The 20,822-nt window shown below is 34.6% G+C and overlaps 1 protein-coding gene across 1 annotated transcript in view; it reads right to left on the bottom strand.

Moving 5' to 3' along the window:
* Positions 1-6,148: 6,148 nt before the first annotated feature.
* The window catches only part of GABRA2 (gamma-aminobutyric acid type A receptor subunit alpha2), a 115,885-nt gene continuing 101,211 nt past the window's right edge, over positions 6,149-20,822 (bottom strand). Inside the window, exons 9-11 of the mRNA XM_024731708.1 lie at positions 16,352-16,554; positions 10,644-10,823; positions 6,149-6,445 (exon numbers count right to left, since the gene is read on the bottom strand). Coding sequence (XP_024587476.1) covers positions 6,149-6,445; positions 10,644-10,823; positions 16,352-16,554 — 680 coding nt within the window. The remainder of the gene's footprint in view (positions 6,446-10,643; positions 10,824-16,351; positions 16,555-20,822) is intronic.

Raw genomic sequence — 20,822 nt, 5'->3', positions numbered from 1 at the left:
GCTTTCTTAAGTTTCCATGCATGTGACCTCTAAAGGGAATATTTCATGAAAGGTCACATTCCTCTGTTTGGAGCACCCTAAAACCTGAATTTGTATCTGCTCAAGAGAATCTTGAAAAAAATGAGATACCAATAAACCTGAAATCCATTATGGAGCAGGCACCCAAGATCAACAATCAAGGACTTATCCATGGATGGCAATGTTTAATTCATGAAAACTGTAACTCAAAGTTCAGTTTCATTTAGGCCTTTCCAATCATACATTAAACTTGTTCACATATTATGCTGGGTTTAAAACACAGCCAACTGCTTCAACTACTGTGTTGAATATTTAAAAATAAATAATTGGGAACAAATCTTTAAGCCATTATCCCTAAAGTAATTCTGTGTCTAACACCTTTGTTTTGCTTTCCTAATACCATTTGTTTTCATAAATCAATTTTGTTGGAGTTACACTTATCTATCCAATAATATAGGCTTGCATTTGGCAACTTGTTGTGGTAAAATAAGTCTTCTAAAACAAAGCATGGAAAACAAATTTTTATACCAACTAAGCTAATTTTTATACCAACTAAGCTAATTTAACACTTACAGTGCCAATACTGGTATTTATATGGTGTCAGATTAGACTTCTTTCTATAAACAGTAATTTGCAACAAACTAATGAAATCAATACATAATCCTTGAAGTTCATGTTTTAAAAGTTATAAAACCAACAATATGGCAAATAAAAACAAAATCTCTCCAACCCCTAACACAAAACTGTCAAAAATATTTTTAAAGAAAAAGGAAAAACAAAATAAAGAGGGAAGTGCTTATTATTTTGTGTGCTTAATCAACTGTAATCATTTTTTATACATTATTATACCTATGGACCAAAGAAGAAAAATGTAATATATTCCCAGAAACTAAATTGTAAACAATATTAGTGAATAGCTAGTTTTACAAAAAGGGATTCTTGGTTGCTGTACAATTCAAAAAGATATAAAATTAACCAGAGACAAATATAGTAGATGACTTGGTATTTGCAAGTGATCAACAGGATATTAAATTTAATGGAGGCTTTCACAAACCTCCATTGAGAAACTTGGAATTCAAAGATTTTTCTATCTTACCTTATCAGCACAATTGTGATATCATTTTGAATTTAATGGCTCAAAAGAGCCAACCAGAAATACATCAGAAAAATGTTTACACCTTTGTAGGAAGGATATTTTTTAAGAATATATAGGGCTCAAGACTAAATTCCAACGAATAAATTGGTTGGATCTATTGAAAAAACACTATTCTATTGACTAAATTAATCACTAGTTTAATAAGAGCTATGTTTGGAATTAGATCCATTATAAAATAAATTGTTTAGATTTCATAAATTTCTCAAAATATTCTTTTATACCTGGAAAATACACACAGATACACACAGACACACACACACACACACACCTACTTCTAATCAAAGCTAAGACCTTATTAAAAGTTCTTTGAAAGTATTACTTTAAACTGACACACAAACCTGTTCTTCGTTCTTCCCTACTGGCAATATTAACTGATGTTATGTATTAACTTCAACGTAAAGTGGTTTGAAGTGGGGTATATAATTACATGTATTTTAAAAAGTTCATCATAAAAACAGGCAAAAATACAATATTTTACCTAAATAAGGTTGAAAACTGTGGTCTAAATATGTTGGATAATTAAGAATTTTTGAGAAAAACGATATAAAATTCTTATAAGAAATAGATTTTCATTACCTTTCCCAAATGCCTTTCACATGAACTTAATCTATCTTAGTATTTTAATCATGATGCTTACCTTGATAGAATCATGACTGTTAAATATCTCTGTATATACTTATGTATGTATAATTTCTCACCTTTCTTAGAAATTAAAAAGGGGAAATGCCTCATTAGGTTTAACTAGCAACAGACATTTTTCAAGTGGGTTTTTCTCTTTGATTTTTTCCCCTGTTTTTGAAGTCTTGAATTTGTTTTTGAATTTGATGAAAATATGAGTGCATAAATATTAATGGAAAAGATTAGTATCTTTCATATAAATGTTGATAACACAAGATTATGGATATTAAGAATTTTATTAAATGCTGAATTTCATTTCTTAAAGCATGACTTCAATAGAGAAAAATATCATAATTTGTCTTGTCCACACTGTTATGATTTTGATTCAGTGTCTCTGGTTCCTAAGCATGCAAGTGTTAAAAATAACCACACCCCACCCCAGTTTTAATTTTATGCTTCTGGATACTTTGGATTAAGAAAAGGTAAACCCAAGGTTCCCATAAGACCTCAATTAAAAAGAAAATAAGTGCACTACAGGGTAGCAATCAGTCAACTCATAATTCTCTTGAAATTCTGAATCTTTTTATAGGAAAAAATCTGAGAATTACTTCAAACATATGCAGATGGATATAGGAATGCCAGAAGACTAATAACAAGAACACCAGTATAATAAAGCTATTAATATGGTCCCAAATTTCAAAATAAGTCATAAAAATGTTGATGTTTCACAGGCATTGTCTGAGGGTAACAAGTATGAAGCATTTGAAAAAAAAATTCTTAATAGATAATGAAGAACCATGACTTTGCAGAAGGTGGACCTGAGCTACTTCCCTTATCCTCCCATTGGGATGATGACAGGCTGTGTCAAAGTACCACATCCATAGGCTCCACAGAGCTTCTCTGCCCTTTTAGAACCTATGATATTATGGCAGAGTTGAGTTCCTTCAACCAGCAATATGAAAAGAGCCACATCATAAAAACTTTATATATATATACACACACATATATATATGTATATATACCAAAAACTGTGAGTAAAGTAATAGCTTTTGTGCTCTTTTTAAACAAACTATGAACTATTCAAAAAAACTGGAAATGTGGCTCAGGGGGATCATTTATCCAAACCTGAGATAAATTCGAAATAGAGAGATCCCTGAAAAGACTGCTAAACGTGAAGATTGGCACTTTAAAAATCACTGAAGTTTAAAAAAAATTATTAGATGGTTCTATATTAGTTCCATTTTATATTCAAACAAATAGAAACATAAATAGAAGAAAAGAGCAGAACAGTCACCATCTTAGCACACTCGTGATCTCATAGCTCAATAAACAACTCTCAGTGCTAAATTAAGTTATATATTACATTTGGTCTTTTATTTAAAGTCTTTATAAGAATGAGATGCACTTTGATTTTCAACTGAATTCTGTGGATGTGATGTGAGTGGTAGTGACACCATCCAGATGGCATGGCTAATAGTAGGAGGTAAAAAATTTTTGTTGAACAAATATTACCTTAATCAGAGCAGTAACTATACAATAATGAGATTATATCTCTATACATGTACATGTATTTATCTACATTTTGTACATACCATAACTCTTTATGTCAATATACAGCTGCATAAAATAGTCATAATATTATGGGCCAAAGAGACCATTGTTAGTTTATTAAAAATGTTTCCCAAAAAATTAATCTTACTTTAATAAATCCATGTAACTTTTTTGTGTTTTTAAAATGATTTATGAAGGGAGAATAATTGTAAAGACTCTGCTTCTATAATTTAAAATCCTTTTCCATGGAGCATCCTCCCTCTCTCCAGCAAGATTAAAAGCTCCTTTCAATTTATATAAACTTGAAAAGATTAAGAAGTGTGTAAGAAAAAATTCCACGAAAGTAAGAGAAATGATAGAAAATCCTGATCCACATTATTGGAATATCTCAACCATCAGGATATCATTAGGCTCAAATTAGATTTTAACAGTTGAAAGTAAAAATAAAAATAACAACAATGATAACTTTTCTGGTCAATCTACCATAAATTTTAATAAAACAGGTACCATCAATGCAGGTGCAGCCTTTTGCCAAAGGTATAGATGAGTCTTTTCTGTTGTCCTACAGAAACTGCTATTCACAAATACTTTTACATATGTACATATTTATAAATTTATAATGTATAGTCACACATTAAGGGGGAAATGCAGAACTTATAAGAACAATATTTAAAGTGTCTAACAATACATACCATACAAAGCATTTTTTATTGCTTGTCTTCAGGCATTGTGTACTGTCTTAGACTACCACACCCTTCCCTAAACAGCCCAGAAGAGCTATGGTATATTTAAATGTGTAAGAAAATAGGATATCTTCCATTCCAGTGTATGAATAAAGTGCACTTTTAAAAACAATTTAGATGACAAAGAAGGTGCTTTTGGAAGGGAATTAAAGAAATACATTAATTGGCTCATGTAACAAATTTATTTTATTAAGGATTATGGATTACTTTTTGTGAGGGAATTTTTAATGTCAAGGCTGTCTTCACCACAAATTCTGTTAATAAGATGCATTTGTGACCTTGGTATTAATACGATCATGCAAAGCACATAACAGAATCACACTGAAACAAAGAAAATGAAAAAAAATAAAATTTAAACGAGGCAAAGAAATAGCAGTTTTGGTTGTGATTTTGCTTATTTCCGTAAGATACTCCTTTTATTGATTTTATGAACATACCTATTTATGCACTATACTGAAATACTGTACAAAACTGCAAGAAATGCCACTATTTGACTACTTACGTTTCTACAAAAACACCATCATATAGGTGTATCTATTAGTAAAAGTCAACTAATAACTGCTAATGTATATGTGAGTCAAAAGGATTTTAAGTTTGCCCAAAATGTTGAATCTAGGCATGAGACACAACTATTAATTTCTATTAACATATTTCAGGGACATAAAGAGTATTTTTTAAATACTGAAAGGAAAATGAATTTTACTCATTAATAATTAGTAATTATATAAAATTGAAAATTGTGGTTTCTAATTTAGCTACATGTTTGTGTGTGTATCCTAATTGAGCTAATTGTGTGTGCGTGTGTGTGTGTGATGTCTGTGCATGTGAACTAATCCGCAATCTGTTGGTGATGCTTTAAAGTTTCAGTTTAAAAATGTTCAACTCTTACCAAAACCTCTTCAGGTATACAAAGCTGCAAATTTGAGTCAGAGAAATTTAAAGTTGCAATTTACAAAAGCAGATTTACATTAATTCTTATCTGAAAGAGCTGCTTTCAAGACAGAAAAATGTGCCAATTAACTGCCCTTTCCTTTGTAATTAGTGGCTTCTGAGTCCTGATGAAAAGAAGCCTTAAGGCAGAATTTGCAGTAAACAGGAAAGGAGAGAATCATACAAGTGCTTATATATATTCTGTGACACCTATGAATTCTCATTGATGGGAGTTTTTGGCACAATTTTCTAATCCAGTATGAATGTTGCTCCACAGCAGCCAAACTGGATGTTTTTTCCAGTCTCCAGCACCAAGAAAATTTAGCTGATCGATTTCAATACAACACATACTGGAAAGAGTAAGACCTATTTATTGTCTTTTTTTTTTAATTTAAGGTAGTTTCCAATGATTAAAATAATCTGTAGGATTTCAATTATTACTTTCAAATAAACTCTAATGCTAAAAATGTCATGTCCACGACATTCCAATAGCTATTAAATTCTAGGCATAATGAACATCCTGTCAGGGTGACTCATAATTATTTGAATTTGTCATGCTGTAATATGTACATGGCTATGGACACTATACAGGGTAATTAAAAGCTGATTTCAAATCTCTAGTTTTTCTTCTGATGTGTACTAAGCTTCCAATTATACTAGCAGGGATTCTGAGCACTTGGGAAGGGAACTGATGTTGCAGATGTGAGGTTCTGTTATTTAGAGGAATTCATCTTGGAACGACAATGTTACCTTACGTTATAGTTAGGCAACAGTAGAAAATACTCCTATGTAAGACCTAAATCAAAAGGATCCATAAAATGTGGTGTAGGATCTCCATTTTCATCGCTGTTAGGAAAAGAGAAAATAAATCAGGTCATCTGAAATCCATTTTAAACCAGTTCCTAGGGTAAATCTTTTAAAAAGGCAATGGCTTTTTGGGCATGGGGTGCTTTCTGCCTGCAGTACCACAAGTTAGCAAATGCGTGTCTCTATTAGAGGTCTATAAGCTATGTTGCTATATACATACTGTACATGTTGGTTCACAAATTAGCAGTTATTAGTCAGACTGTACATGGCAAAACAAACCAGGTTTAATGTTGCTATACATCCCAAAGACAACCTGTGTCTAGATTCAAGGACTGACCCCTAATACAGGTTCTCTGTTTAAGTATGTAGCCCAGTAAACTAAATTAAATGTACCAAACAAAACTGGGAAAACTATTCTAGACATTCTGTCAATTTTGCTAACACTGTTGAAGGTTTTCTTGGCTTCAGCTGGCTTGTTTTCCGGCTTCTTGTTGGGTTCTGGCGTGGTTGCACTCTTGGAGATGGTGGAGAGAACTGGGTCTTTTGAAAGATTCGGGGCATAATTGGCAACTGCCACTGCATAAGCATTGTTCTGTATCATGACAGAGGCTTTTTCTTTTTTCTATTGAAAAATACAAGAATTAACAGAATGTGGGTTGAGACTGCTTCTTAATATTTTCCAAACTCCAGTTCAAATTCTGAAGTATCTTGATAAGCATCATTATCCATTAGAAAGAAGGAATTTAGGGAAATAAATGTAGTTTATTAAGTCCTAAAACCATGAGGGAGAGGAAAACCCCAGAGTAAATCAATGATATCATTTTCCTGGAGAACCATTTTCTTGTTGTTTACATGGAACACTGACAATCAAAAATACAACTTTAACAAATGACGCATTTTTGACTCTTACAACTCACTCAAATATTTGTTGAATGAATGTGTGAATGAATAAATGAAATGTAGACATAATTTAACATGAGGAATGATCATCTACAGTGAATGACCTCAAATTTTGAATTAATAATTTAATTTCTTTAACTTGATAACAGGATTTCTCCCCTTCATGTCAAAATCATACAGTAATGTTTTACTCAGATGGCAGGAAATTGTATCCATATACAGATGTTAGTGTGATAAATACTAAGAACATAGATGGAAGATGAAATACAAACTTTTGGATTTCTGCCTAGCTCATCCACAACATGTTTCTCCTTATACTTCCCAGTTCAGTTCTCACCCACTTTAGTCTGGGTCACAGTTTTCTCCTGCCTGGACCAAGCAGCATTCCTTTGTACTCTTCCACTTGGCTTGACCTCATCCAATCATTAGTCAAACTACAACCCCCATGGGGACTTTTTAAAGACATAAATTGGATGGGGTCACCTGTCTGCTTAAATCTCTTAAATACCATCTCATGGAACTTAGAATAAAATCAACACTTCCTGCCATGGTGTCTTTTTTTGTTCATTATATACCAGTCTCACTGAAATAACTTGCATTTGGAGGACTTCTTTCTTTGATGCCTTTGGCTATGCTACTTCTGATAGGGCCAGAGTAAAGGGACAAAGTAGGTAATTAAATAGTTAATCCCACTAGGGGACTGTAAGTAAAGAAAAAATTATGGGAGACTCCTGTAAGTTAATGAACACTCTAGAAAGTAGGTTTGCTTAGCCACAAAACCAAGCAGGCTTGCTTAGCAACAAAACCATGAAACAGAAGCATGAGACATGCCCCAAAACAATAAAACAATGGTGGCATGAGACCCACATCCTGCCCAGTGAGCTCAGTAAATTAATGTTTCCTAGGACACATTCCTATATGGACACTAAAAACAAAAATATAAGGAAAGGTGACATACTAAAACCTGAGATGATTTCACATTTTTAGCACAAGTTACTGCCTTTTTGCTCATTTCCATTGAGGCATGACAGTCCCAGCTTGACCATGTAGGGACAAGAAAACCCCCTGTCTGACATGGAGGAGGAATTGATGATAGAAGCCTGACATCTACTCAAGAATGAGGAAGAAGGGGTTTTTTCCCCCTCCCACTGTTCCTTTGATTATAAAACTGTAGCCTGCTAAGTTCTTGGGGCACAGCACCCTCTGGCCTGCCTGCTTGTAAGCCTCACAAGCATCCTATTCTAATATATCACGTTTTATCTATCTCTTTGTCTCTCACTTAATTCTTTCTGCACTGAGACATAAAGAACCGGAGCTTGGAGTCCCCTGAAATGCCACCTAGTGGTTTCACTTCCTCTTCCTGGAATGGCTTCCCTGCATCCCATTTTCCACATGATCAATACCCTCTCATATTGTGGTCTTGGTTGAAGTGTCATTTCCTCAGAAAGTACTTCCTAACCACTCTATCTAATGTCATCCTGGCTCCCCATCTATACTCTTTTAGAGCACCCAGTTTACTTCCATCATGTCATTTTTCAAAATGAGTAAATTCTTTCTTTAGTTGTGTGATTATTTGACTGACATCTTCCTTTCCTATTAGAATCTAAGTTCATTGAAGGCTGGTGCTATTTCTGTCTTGTTCACCATTATAATCTTAGCATGATTCCTTCCATGAAGTAGGCAGGTAATATGTAACCAAATTAACGAAACCTGAAAATATTTACTCAACATTAAATAATAATATTTAATGAAACCTGGAAAACTATTTAACTGCACTTCTGTATTAATACAAACTCATTGCTAGTTATCTAAATGCAAACAAATTTGAGCCAGCAATGAATTATCCAAAATAGTGAATAGTGTAAATCAACAGATTTATAGGACCAACTGACCTAGAACAGAATTTCAAGTATCAGTATCTCACAATGTCCAAGTAAAATAAGATAACAAAGGGCCTCTGAAAGCCCAGGAGGGTCTGTAAACAGGCCCACATTTCCTGTCCTTCACTGACACTGGGTTTCTCCCTCACCTCTTTCCCTTGCTGTTAAGGCATTCTTCCAGAACTGGCTGGAGCAAAAAAGGAAAAGGGGTAAGGGATTACCATTTGTAGCTTTATGAAAGCTATAAAACAGCTTTTCCCATGTTACACATGGAGGGTAATCCTCAAGCATCTAACTGGTAGCAATGATAACTAACACCCTGTGAGCCCTAGGATGTGTCAGGTTGAGTGTTAAGCCTAAGGGTGTCATTGCTGACAAAATTCACTACTGGATAAGAAGTAAGTTCTATGTTGTAACCCCAAGTTACAAAATCAGAAACAGAAGCTAAAGAGGTTTTGTGACATGACCAGGTCTCCTGTCTACTAAGTGGCGAAAAAAGCACACAAACTCAAATGTGTGTGGTTTCCAAACCTCTGCTTGGAGCATGCCTCGTGACTACCTCTGAGGAAGCTTGTGAGTATCTTTTTCTCAAGATTTTCCAATTGAAGTTTATATTACTAGGTCAACCTTCTAAAAGGACTTTTTAACCCATAAAATTCTGACATATAGTGTTTATATTGTTATTATTTCAATTATACCTAAACATCACTTAAACTGATATCGAATTGCAGAGATTGGGCAATGCAGAATTCCTAACAAAGTTCCCGGCACAGGGCAGGCTCAAAAAATGTTTGCTTCATGATAAATGAATGACATCTACTAGAATGATTACTGTGACTATATATATATATATATATATATATATATACACACATATATATATATATAATGTATATAAGCATATAATGTATTTTATAGAATACAATAACCATTTATTAGATTAATAGAAATAGATTCTAATAGTGTGTTCTGCAATTCTATTATGTAATTATCCTGAAAGTCCTCAATTTCAACATCTATAGATGTAGGAGACTGAGAAATAATAAAATAAGCTCAACTGAAAAACAATGCTGCGGAATTTCCACGTTTGTGGAAACTTTCACTTGTGATTGAGACATATAAGAGGGAAGTGGGAAAATATGACTATACACTAAAACAGCAAATGATTTATTTTTATACATTATCTGGGGAAAAAAGTAAATTATGCTGCTTTAGAATCAGTGGATGCTGTTACTTAAGTGGAATGAAAAGGGAAGATAACCCATACTAATTAAACTTTCTTTTTTTTTTTTTGCGGTACGCGGGCCTCTCATTGTTGTGGCCTCTCCCGTTGCGGAGCACAGGCTCCGGACGCGCAGGCTCAGCGGCCATGGCTCGTGGGCCCAGCCGCTCCGCGGCATGTGGGTTCCTCCTGGACTGGGGCACGAACCCGTGTCCCCTTCATCGGCAGGCAGACTCTCAACCACTGCGCCACCAGGGAAGCCCTAAACTTTCTATTTTTTAAATGACATTTTATAAGAATCAGAATATTCTGAGGTTATTACTTTATTAGAGTGTCCAAATATATAATTAAAATTTTAAGTCTGGAAAATTCCTGATTACAGAAATCAAAACATCTTACATCATCGTGGCAAACCAGTTTTGGCTTTCTTGGAGTATTAGATAAAATGAAGTGTTAGTAAATTGAGCAAACGCTTTAGCTAAAATATAGACACCTAGTAGTGAAGTGACCTAGGATATAAATGAAAATAACAATCACATAGTTTCAGAGTTGGAAAGAATCTCAGAGACTGAATAAGGAAATGGAGCTTAGAATAAGGAAATGGAGCTCTCATAAATACAACACTAAATACAACAGTCTTTGGAGAAAACCCCAGGTTTACAAAGTGGCAAATTTATGCCCTTTCTACATACCATGTTGCTTTTTTACAGTCATTGTGGCTACTAGAAAGCCCATTACTTGTAAAACAACATGCTCCCTTGTCAGATGCTATTGTTAACTGTCTGCTAACCATCCTGACTGAGAAAAGTGATACTTACAGAAGATTGTTTGAAGGTTATACAGTCCATCCACTTCTCTAAGTACTCTAAAGTCTTTCCTTGGATTAAACTGGGCCATGAGAAAGCTATATACTTGGACCATATTAGCTTAGCTCCTTGAAGAATTGCCTTCACTGAGTTGTATATTAATGTAATGCCTTCAGCTTTTATTGAAGGGGACTACAAGAAACATCAATATAAAATTCATTACTGCTTTTACTGGGAAAATGTTGACATTACTTGCAATAGCACCCAACTTTCCCTAATATAAAACCCATATGATATTGTTTAAAAAAGATTTTTAGTATAGGACAGTCGTTCTTTCTGAGGAAATTTATACATCCATTTTTTGGTTAAAGAAAGATAAGTTTCCCCCATGGTTTACTCTCATAGCCAAGAAGCTCAAGATTTGAATCTCAGCATAATCTAGCTATGAACTACAGTTAATGTTCTGGCCCAAATGGTGGCCATATCTGCAGTCTATTTTCCTTCATCCTGATTTTCTACTTCTATTTATATCTTATTATCATAATTTAAGTACATGCATTCTTTTGGTAAACTGGCTGAAATGCTTTTGGAACAAGGCATGATGTTTAAAAATGCATATAAATGAATAAAAACACCTGAAATACAATGTTTTCTATGAATTGCATGGAGTGAATCACAAAACAATGGCACATTTCATGTTAGTTTGGATATTATGGTGCTATGCCTATATTTCAAGTAATTTAATATATAGTGTATTTCCAGAGAATATGCTTTTCTTGGCCAGGGTAGAACCACTGACTCAGATTTAGAAATAAAAACAATCTCGAGACAAAAGGTATTTTTAAAAATTTAATTCAAATAAACTATGTGCTAAATGCTATGTCAGGTATTGGCAGAGAAATAATGAATAAGACAAAACTATTATCCTCTTAGATCAGGTAACCTACTGTTAGAAACAGATTTGTTTATAATAAAAGTATAATTTAATGAGGTTACATAAAAGAAATTCATGCCAGGTACTGTAGAAGGATAATGGGGGGATAACAATTAGATACAATTGGATAGATTTGAAGGAATAAGTAGTTCATCAGTTAGAAAAGAAAGGAGAGGGCATTTTAGCAAGAGGGCTGAACACATCTAATGCCATGGAGATGTGTAGGGGCATGGAATTGGGAGATGTTTTTAATGGCTAGAGGAAGCATATGAGCATGGACTTTAGACTTGTGTTCAATCTTGGATTCACCACTTATTAGATGTGTGATCCTGAGCAAGTAACTTTACTTGACCAATCTTATATTTCCTCATTTCTAACATGGAGATATTCCCAGGCACATAGTAGTAAGTGCACAATAAATTACACACACACAAAATTTCTTATTATTTATTATGTAAACAAATATATGAGAAGGCTATATATTTGGACCATATTAGCTGAGCTGCTTGAAGAATTGCTTTCAAAAATTCATTAAAGAGCTGAAAAATTAAATGAACAGATTTCTGTTTTAGAAAGATAGCTCTGGCACTACTGTAGAGGATGGATTAAAGAGAGACATGATTTAGAGATAATGAGGAATAAAGAGTCTCAAAATAATGAGAGAGGCAAGGGCATGGTCTATGACATATAGGTAGGAGAATGGACATCATTCAATGACTGATTAGGTCTTAAGGGTAACTTCCAAGTTGTTGGTTTCTGAGATTAGGTTTTGCCATGAACTGAGGTATATATGAAAAAAAAATGTAGGCATTTAGGAGATTTTTTGCTTGTTTGTTGTTTCTTTCACCTTTTAAAAGAGATATGTAAAGACTGAAATGTCATATTCATGTAGAAATGCCTAGGGAACAGGTTGGATATATGAGATTGGAAGTTAAAGGTATGGAGTATAGCTGTAGATGATAACTGTGGAAGGTAAGATAAAGGTGTTGGCTGTAGTTGTGATTTGGTTATACTTCATTAATTCATACCATATTTATTGAGCAACTAATATATACTAGGCCCTGTGTGAAGGGACAAGGATAAATGATTTATTAAAATAAACATGGTCATTGTTATCATGATCAGTGAAGGAGGTGGTATATAAGCATGCAATTACAAACTGTGATAAAGAATTAAATGGAAAAGAGCAGGATACTATACACACTTATAAAGTGATCTAATTATTCAGGGGTGTGGGGAGCAAGTGTTCAGAAATTTCCTGAGGATTGGTATATGTGCCGAAGATGAGTGGGTTTTACCTATTTGGATATAATAAGTAATGAACAGTGTGCTTAGTGTTGCTGATATTCCTATAAGTATTGTCAGTAAAATCCTTAAAGTGAGAATCACATATGAATAGTAAAAACAAAAACAGAAAATAAATGTAAATGACTATTTTGGGGATAAACAACAGCAGATGCTAAGGAGATTGGATCTACTCTGAACTCAGGCAAAGACTCTCAAAGAACAGAATGAATAGTGGTAGCTGCCAAGATTTGAGGAAGGAAGTTGATATTCTAAGGCCTGTTTTAAAGGCCTAAGAGAAGAGAAAAAGTTGCTGACTTGGACCTGAAATGGAACCTTGGAGTATAACAGTATTCAATGGATTCAATGGGGATCCCTTAAGAATGGAAAATTATCTTACCTGAAAATGTAGAGGTCGTTGCTGTCCTTCAGTTATAGGACAATGAATGGAAAGAATTACAGTGAGCTGAGAATTAAACTAGAAGTGAGAACATACACATTATAAGCAATGTTTTCAAAAAGCTTGAATGGAGAAAAAGAGGGTGGAATCTGATAATGGGGAAATGGGTGACATACAATCTGGAGAGAGTTTTGGTTTTGCCTTTATGATAAATTAAACATATTAAGCATCTTCAGAAACTTAAAGCAAGGAGACAGTTGAAAAGGAGAAGATAGCTTTAAAGAAGTAAGAGAAGAAAATAATAACTGATGCTTCAAGATTGAAAAAGGAACAAGAAGAAAAGAATCAAGAGATGGGGTGGAAGTCTTGAGGAAGTGGAAGAACACTGGGTGTAAGAGAAGGTTCCGGAAGAACTTGGGGGGTTGCATAAGTAGATATTTTCTTATATGGAAGGGCATAAGTGTTTGCCCTTCCATATAAGTTAGATTATTTGATCCACCACTACATTTTTAGAATGATAAAATTTTGTTGACTAATTTCACACCTTAGGCTAAAGGTATAGTGTACACACTTGTGCAAGATCACAGAGCAAGGTAGGCTTTGTCTTCTAATAGAGGGCTCAAATGTGTCTTGAATATGAAGTGAGTGGATTTATTTATTTATTTGCAAAAACTAACGTTAAAGATCAACAGAGCACAATCTACATGAAAACTGTATGCTAAATACGTATCTCTTTCTTTCAAACATATAATATTAATATGAATCTCTGAGTGATTATTCTTATGAGACAAATTAATACTTGCCAGTTAACAAACCTTTAATAACTTTTTATATACTCTTTGGATTGACAGATAATTTAAGTGCATCTACTCATGTTTACTAACTTCAAAAAAGAGGACTTCCTCCAGTCTGGTTAAACTGAAAGGATGCCAATTTGGCTGATGGATAAAAACTTTGTATTTCAGGAAAATTATTGTTCTCCACTTAATTAAATCTAAGGATAACTAAAGCAGAGGTAAATTGCACTGAAATATCTTTTTTAGGCATATGTGCTAGTTTGGGGCACTATACTAGATTTCCTTTTAGTTCTAAGGACCTGGTTACTTCCAAGGTAGGTTTAGGAAATACCTCCCCAGATTCATTTCAATCATGAAAATGGATTGAGTACCCATTGATAAATTCACCACTGTAAAGTTTTAAAAGTCTTTCCATGAAGGCAAAGAAGTCTTCTCATTGGTATTACATTGCCAGATCTAATATCAGAAACTTATTTATTCTTTTATTCAACAAAACTTTCTGAAGTGCCTACTAAGTGACTGGCACTGTGCTTGGCACTCTAGCTGTGGAAAAGTGATTAAGAACAAACAAGTTGCCTGATATAATGTTCCCTTTAACTTATCCACTGAACTTGAACCACTTATTACTGAAATAATACAAATTTGTTAGTTGTTTTCCTGCAAATTAGGTTGGAACATAAATGATTTCAACCTAGATTTAGCTTCACTATGTGTGATCTGCTATGTGGGTGGAGTTAAATCCAGTATTCACCAGTAGTGGGTTATTGCTTTTAGAATGCATTATCAAGAATGTGTTTTTCGCATTTATAGGTACTTCTCTTTTCCAAGTTCAGGGGGTGAGAAGGCATATTATTTGATATGCCAAATCACAATATCAATTCGATTGACACCCTCATCACATTACAAATAATATATCAGTATATTTCTACACAGGGCATTTACACTACAAACCACTATTTATCTTTTGTGACATATTTACAAAGCATTTTATCTTCAAAAAAAGTTAGTATGAAAGTGCATGTGTAACTAATATAAAAAGAAGTAATTGCATAGATAGCAATGGAAAAGCAGTATATTTTATGGGGAATGGCAACATCAATCAACAGTAAAATGCAATGGAAATGGTAAAATAACCTAGAAGTTAAGCATGGAAAATTAATCAGATTCCCTTTAATATTTACTCATTGGCTATTAGTATACAAAACATAGCTTATAAAATGAAATAAACCAGCAGTCTTATGAGAACTTATACAGTTTACAAAATTAGGGAAAAAGAGCAAGACTTTTAAACTATAACATCAACTGTTTGTACGCTTTAACTGCAATATTGTCATAGAAATTTGAAAAAAAATTTATATTCAAATAACTGAAAAGGAAAATCAGCAAGTATGTTATTCCAAATTTAATGGAAGGGTATTCAGGTAGATATTTTATTAAAAAGGAGCCCTCCAAGTAGAACTTTTTACTATTATTAAGACTACTTTATATCTCATTGTGACATATACAAAACCTCCTCTTAAGACAGATGAATAATAATCTATAGACTAAGAAAGGAAATGGCTATTTATCAGTGCATAAAACTCCCACTTCCTTCAGTACTTGAAACCTAAAAATAGACACCTGAAATAATTACCAAAGAAGTTAATCTTCAAAACAAATACTTTTTCTCTTATAGACTGCAGGAGCAACTTAAAATGTCTAGGCATTCCTACCTAGTTACTTATTCCATACAACATGGGAGAGATTACGATGCTGCCAGTCTCTTACATCCAAGCAACAGAGATGCGGGTAGGTGAAGAGTAACTCAGCCCACTTGATAGGGCCTAAAATTCTATAGCTGGGAAAGTTAATGCCCACTTTTCTTTTCCAAATCTTTTTCCTATAAACCAGTGTGGTTAAGAGCATGGATTTAATGGTCAGGCAGATCTGGGTTTAAGTATACTTATTAACTTGTGTGAGCTTGAGCACGTAAATAACCTCACTAAGCCATCCATAGCTTCTTCATCAGAAAAAAATGAGAATTAAAAAGAAACCCTAGTTATAAAGTTGTAAAGATTACATGAGAGAACATATCTAAAAAACTTAGCACAGTGCCTGACACACAGAGCTCAAAAGATGCTAGGAAGTGGTTTTAACGGAAGTAATACTACCAGCACTCCTAAAGGATTTCAGGCAAGAGCGTACTTTGAAAGAAATCTTTTATGTTTGAATGTTCTTAATGTCAGTTTTGAGGAACAGTATCTGTTGCAAGCTAAATCTGTTGGAGGATTCTCTTAATCACGGTGAGAAGGAAGTTCTCACTTACCTTGTCATTTACTACACTCTTTCCATCCCAAGCCCATCCTCTTTTGGTGAAGTAATTAACAGTTGCAAATTCAATTAGGGCAGAGAACACAAATGCATAACAAACAGCAATAAACCAGTCCATGGCAGTTGCATAAGCCACTTTGGGGAGAGAATTCCGAGCACTGATGCTTAGAGTTGTCATTGTTAGAACAGTTGTTACTCCTGCAGAAAGATAGGAAGCAAAAACATCAACAAATACCAGCAGGGCAGCATTGGAACTACTTTTTTTTTTCTTTCCCAAAGGTACTTTCAGTGCCACCTCTAGCCATTAAAAAAGCAAACAAAAATCTTCAGAAAGAAAACAGTGCAAAGTTAATTATTGTAAATGGTTATTATACTTTTTGAAGTGATGACTCTGAAATGCTTTCATTTTCCATTTTTGTTTGTATGAATCTCCTTTTTCTCTTAAATACCGTTGAGGTTAGAAAGACTGGTGAAACTGAAATAGAATTTCCTATGAGGAAAGAAGGACTTGAAATTGACCCATTGTCCATTAACATTAATTTAAAAAAAATCTTTCACAAAGCCTCACATTAATTTGTTCAGCATTTATTTGAATCATTCTAAGCAGACGACCAATCATCCACACTAGTAGTCACAATAGAACTATGATTAAGAAGTTCTTCATTCTAAGTATAGCTACCTAAGGATGAAATTAATTCTGGATTGCCTAGCATTGTGAGGACATAATTTCTTTCATAATGCAGCTTAGAATCTTCAGAAAATAAAACAGGCATCTAAATCCCAAACCTTATAAAATTTAAATCACTAAAAAGGTATATTATATACCTTTGTTGGTTTAATAAATAATTTCGTTCCTTGCATTATAAAGCTTTTCTGCCTATAGTCTGGGAAGTCACAATTGTTAGGTAAAAAGAAAGCAATAACTCAGAAGCCAGTCACAGTATCAGCAGGTCAAAATATCTACAATTACCTGTTTTATCAGAGATTCAAGAGAGGATTAGTTATATACATAGGGGATACATTAAATTAAAAGACAATTGAAATGTTAAAGAAATGTTCATTCATATACTGAAATTTTTTATATTTTATTTTTTACTTTCCCTTAGGATAAATAAAACAGCCTTTTTTCTCACTTACCATAGAGTTAGAAGTTCAAAATAGCAATAATTCTATTTAATCGTGAGTGAATGCATCTGGGGATATGATGGTAGCAGTAGGGATAAAAAGTAGAAAAATAAATTTATCTCACCTGCTGCTTGAGTCAATATTAAAAACCACATTTACAGAAATACATTGTGTTTGCATGCATCAAACTGTGAAAGGTTTTAGATGGTGTCTTCTTGCGAGAATTTGGTAGAGCACATGCCAGATACACCCACACATACCCACAAACACAACCATATCCACCTGTACACACACACACATATATATATATATACATGCCAATGCAAATAATGAATCAATATATGAAACTATATTTAACTTCACCAGCAGTCAAGGAAAAAAAAATCAATAATGAGATACCTTTTCAAAACAATATTATCAGCAAAATGTTAGCAAAACCTTAAAAGATTGATACTATCCTGGCATTGAAGAGGATGTGGGGCAATTGACATTCTCTTTAATAGGGATTACAAATATCTAAGAGACTGTTGCCTAATCTGAGGTCATAAAGATTTAGGCCTATATTTTCTTTTGAGTTTTATAGTTTTAGTTCTTACATTTAGGTCTTTGGTCCTTTTTGAGGTGATTTTTGTGTATGGTAGACGTCCAAATTCATTCTTTCTCATGTGGATAGCCAGTGGGCCCAGCAACATTTGCTGAAAAGACTTTTCTTTCCCCATTAAATGATCTTAGCACTGTTGATGAAATCAATTGATCATAGATATATGGGTTTACTCTGGACTTTCAATTCTATTCCATTAATCTACATGTCTGTCCTTATGCAAATTTCACAGTTTTGATAACTTACAGCTTTAGAGTAAGTGCTGAAATTGGGAAGCAGGAGTTCTCCAAATTTCTTATTCTTTTTTCAGTTTGTTTTAGCTTTTCAGGGTCCCTTACACTTTCCTATGATTTTATGGTCAGTTGCTCATTTTTTCAAAAATGGTCGCTGGAGTTTTGATAGGTATTGCATTGAATCCCTTGTTTGGGGAAGTATTACCATCTTAACTACATTAATTAAGTCTTCCAATTCCCAAATATGGGATACATATCTATCCATTTTAATCACATATACATATATCATCTCCATTTATTTAGAACTTTAATTTCTTTCGGCAACATTTTTTTTTTTTTTTTTGCGGTTCGCGGGCCTCTCACTGTCGCGGCCTCTCCCGTTGCGGAGCACAGGCTCCGGACGCGCAGGCTCAGCGGCCATGGCTCACTGGCCCAGCCGCTCCGCGGCATGTGGGATCCTCCCAGACCGGGGCACGAACTCGTGCCCCCTGCATCGGCAGGCGGACTCTCAACCACTGAGCCACCAGGAAAGCCCGTAAACTGGACTTTGAATACTGTAATGTGGCAATTCTGGAAATCATATTCTTGCCCTCTCCAGGGTGTTTTGTCAATTGCTGCTTGTTGTATTTATTGTCTCTGTTTGTTTAGTGACTTTTCTTAACTAATTCTGTGAAGTCTGTATTCTTTTCATTTGGGACCACTTAAGTCTCTGTTTTCTTAGCTTAGTAGTCATCTAATGATTGCATAGATTTTTGCTGAAACACTTGAAACCAAAAAAACTCTCAGTCTTTGTCAGGTGATTCTGTGTGCAGGTTGGGATATGTCTTCATCATTCAACCAGGCAGTTTACAACTCTGCCTTCGCATCCACTTCCTGCTTGTATAGAGGCTCAAGGTCAACAAGAGGGGAGAGCTTTCGGCTTCCTCAGTGTTTTTTTGTGTATTCACATAGCTCTATGTATGCGTGTGGCCTTCAAGATTCCAGGAAATATGTCAGTGCTTTTCAAATCACTTATGTACAATTCATTCACCAGCTTTTCCTCTCAAACCTTTTGGTCAGCCCATTGTTTGCCCCAGATGTTATCCACTGCCTCAGGCAGAAGCAGCTAAAATATTTGCCTGGAAATGCTTTCAGTATGCATCCTTCAGGTGGTAGCTTTGGCACTGGGGGAATTCTGAGTCAAATGAAATAAAAACAAGCTTTTTGAGAAGATCTTCCAGGGAAGCATAATACAGATGAAGTAATGACAATTCTTTTTGGATGAGCTCCATTTTCCTCCTTCTGGTACCAGGAATTCAGGCTTTATTTTCAAGATTACCACTTAGGTAGGGAGTGGGTATGGGACTAGTGTAAGTTGCAACACCATAAAGATTACTATTCTTTACCAAGATTCTACCATTTTTCTTGAATACATGTACTCAGGGTTGCAAGCTGTTGGCTAGTTTCCAAAGTTCTGAAAAAGCTGATTTTAACAGTTTTACCAGTTTCTTATTGCTTTTATGAAGATGTGGGATTTTAGTATTTCTTATTCCACAGTTTTTGGTGATGTCACTTCTAACATTTTGAGGGTCTACCCTGAGACCTAGGAGTTATCTTTCTAGATAAGCCAGGGCAGTATAAAATATTGGATACCAGTATAGATATTTCCTCAGAAGGCCTTATCATCAGATGGCTTGAGTTTGAATTCTGGCTCCATTACTTGCTGCCTGTGTGATTTTGAGCAAGTTTCTCAACTATTCTCATTATGTTCATCTTCAAAATAGAATTTTAGACTATACTTCAGAAGAACGTTGTGAAGGTTAAGTATGCATTTACCACAAAGCCTGGAACATTGTAGGAATTTATTAAATGTTACTTATTTTACTTCTCTTTTTCGTTGTTATTACTATTACGTCTATCAGAAATCTACTTTACTTAAATGATAGCAGAAAAATATTTAAAGGTAAATGATACACAAGGCCCTTTACATGAATACTGCTTATAAAAGTAAGAAAGTGGCAAAAGTGGCATAATCAGTGTTTGGTAAATAGTTTAATAAATTGTTGAATACCTACATTAGTAATACCAATACAATATTGAAAATAATAAAGTTGGGCTATACATTGATGGCAAAAAATCTACAATACATTTTGCTTAAAAATGTTTCATGGGGACTTCCCTGGTGGCGCAGTGGTTGGGAGTCTGCCTGCCAATGCAGGAGACTCAGGTTCAAGCCCTGGTCCGGGAAGGTCCCACATGCCGTGGAGCGGCTAAGCCCGTGTGCCACATCTGAGGAGCCTGCATTCTGGTGCCCACGAGCCAGAACTACCGAGCCCACATGCCGCAGCTACTGAAGCCCGTGTGCTCTAGGGCCCGCGTGCCGCAACTACTGAATCCCGCACACCTAGAGCCTGTGCTCCGCAACAAGAGAAGCCACCACGATGAGAAGCCCACGCACAGCAACGAAGACGCAACACAGCCAAAAAAAAAAAAAAAAAAAAAGGTTTCTTTATTAAAAATTCATAAAA

This window comes from Neophocaena asiaeorientalis, unplaced genomic scaffold (genome assembly GCF_003031525.2).
Source record: "Neophocaena asiaeorientalis asiaeorientalis breed wild unplaced genomic scaffold, Neophocaena_asiaeorientalis_V1.1 scaffold39, whole genome shotgun sequence".
In the NCBI taxonomy this organism is placed as follows: Eukaryota; Metazoa; Chordata; class Mammalia; order Artiodactyla; family Phocoenidae; genus Neophocaena; species Neophocaena asiaeorientalis.
This window is presented reverse-complemented; position numbering and strand designations above follow the sequence as displayed.